Source organism: Histoplasma capsulatum, genomic scaffold (genome assembly GCF_000149585.1).
Source record: "Histoplasma capsulatum NAm1 scaffold_18 genomic scaffold, whole genome shotgun sequence".
NCBI lineage: Eukaryota > Fungi > Ascomycota > Eurotiomycetes > Onygenales > Ajellomycetaceae > Histoplasma > Histoplasma mississippiense.
In genome coordinates this window covers 53,655-55,097 of record NW_001813965.1, presented here as the reverse complement: position 1 = coordinate 55,097, position 1,443 = coordinate 53,655, and the positions used below count along the sequence as shown (strand labels likewise).

Genomic DNA, 1,443 nt, shown 5'->3' with positions numbered 1-1,443 from the left:
GAATGAAGGATTTGAACTGGATCATATACGGACAATGACTAATGAGCAGGTGGTTCAGTTGAATATTGGAATGGGTATATTCTCGATAATAAGAAATGGGTTAAAGAGTCCTATCTGGCAGTCACAGTTGAAGGAGATTAAATTGTCTTTATCTGCTGTTTGTAATGATGGCAGCAGACCTCATACTGCTTCTGCTTCTGAATTTGAAACTTAGATATTATATATCATCATAATTGAATTGCAATCTGAATCTTTTTAAATTTTACAATACTATCCTATATGAGCAGATCTGAAATATCCTCTTGCATCTTCTTCTCCCATGAAATTCTCAACTGCATGATGCAAGAAGGTTTCAAAATCTCCATCAAACTGATTCTCTAACTGACATCTGTATCTTCTAATCCATTCTTTCAACGCGTGAAATGACTCCTCTATAGGATTATAATCAGGAGAATATGGAGGTAAGAATAAAAGTCCAATGCCAGCTTCTCTGCAGAGATCTCGCAGTGCTTGTGAACGATGAGAAGAGCAATTATCCATCACTAAGTAGTGATAACCTCGTTGGCATTTGGGCAGTATCCGGACACGTACAAACTCATTGAACCTCTCTGTATTATAGGACCCCTGATATATATCATAATCAAGATATCCATTGACACTTATTGCAGGTAAGATTGACCATCTGCGAGATCGTTTACAGGGCCTTCTAATGTGACAAGGGAATCCTCTGCTTGACCATCCATATCGTCGATCTGCAGTACGTTCATTCGCAGCACTCTCATCTAAAAAGATAAGTTGATCAGGTTGATACTGAGTAACTTGAATACGCCATTCAGCTCGAAGTTCTTCGTTGCGTTGACTGGCCACAGGTTCAACCTATATCAAATAGAACTGACAGATTAGCAGGTTCTATAAGTGACAATTGCAATAATTAATCACCTTCTTCCATGTCAAATTCAGTTTCTTCAACAATCTAGATATCGATCGAGGGTGGATATCAACATCAAATTCATCCTTCACAAAGCAGACAGCCTCATCGCGATATGCAGTTGGATATGCCTCAAAAAAGTCCTCCAAACCTGACAAGATATCCGGTGTGATCTTTGGCTTTACACCCCATGTTGAACGAGGACTTCTAGCAGTTCCAAAGCAGCGAATATTTCGTTGGATTCGATATACAGTGGCCAGACTGCACTCAATGGTCCGCGCAATCTGAGCAGGCATATAACCATCATTTAGAAGGCGTACGATCTCATTGGTGGTAAATTCGCTGAGCTGGGGGGGGATATTGGCAGATTTGATGATAAAGGGTGCGTATTTGAATGAATTGAATGATATTTGAATGATTCTAGAGATATGTGGATATTTTGATTATTTTTGCAGTGTTTTGCTACTATTTTTCAGGGGGGTGGGCAGAAAATTTCTGTTTTCGCAAGCTTTTAC

General features: G+C 39.4%; 1 protein-coding gene across 1 annotated transcript; it reads right to left on the bottom strand.

Moving 5' to 3' along the window:
- Window positions 1-659: 659 nt before the first annotated feature.
- On the bottom strand, window positions 660-1,224 carry HCAG_09091 (predicted protein; the record flags this gene model as incomplete). The annotated part of the gene is made up of 2 exons (XM_001535928.1): window positions 660-782; window positions 940-1,224. The coding sequence occupies 2 exons, from the start codon at window positions 1,222-1,224 to the stop codon at window positions 660-662; spliced, it is 408 nt and encodes a 135-aa protein (XP_001535978.1).
- Between the last annotated feature and the right edge of the window lie 219 nt (window positions 1,225-1,443).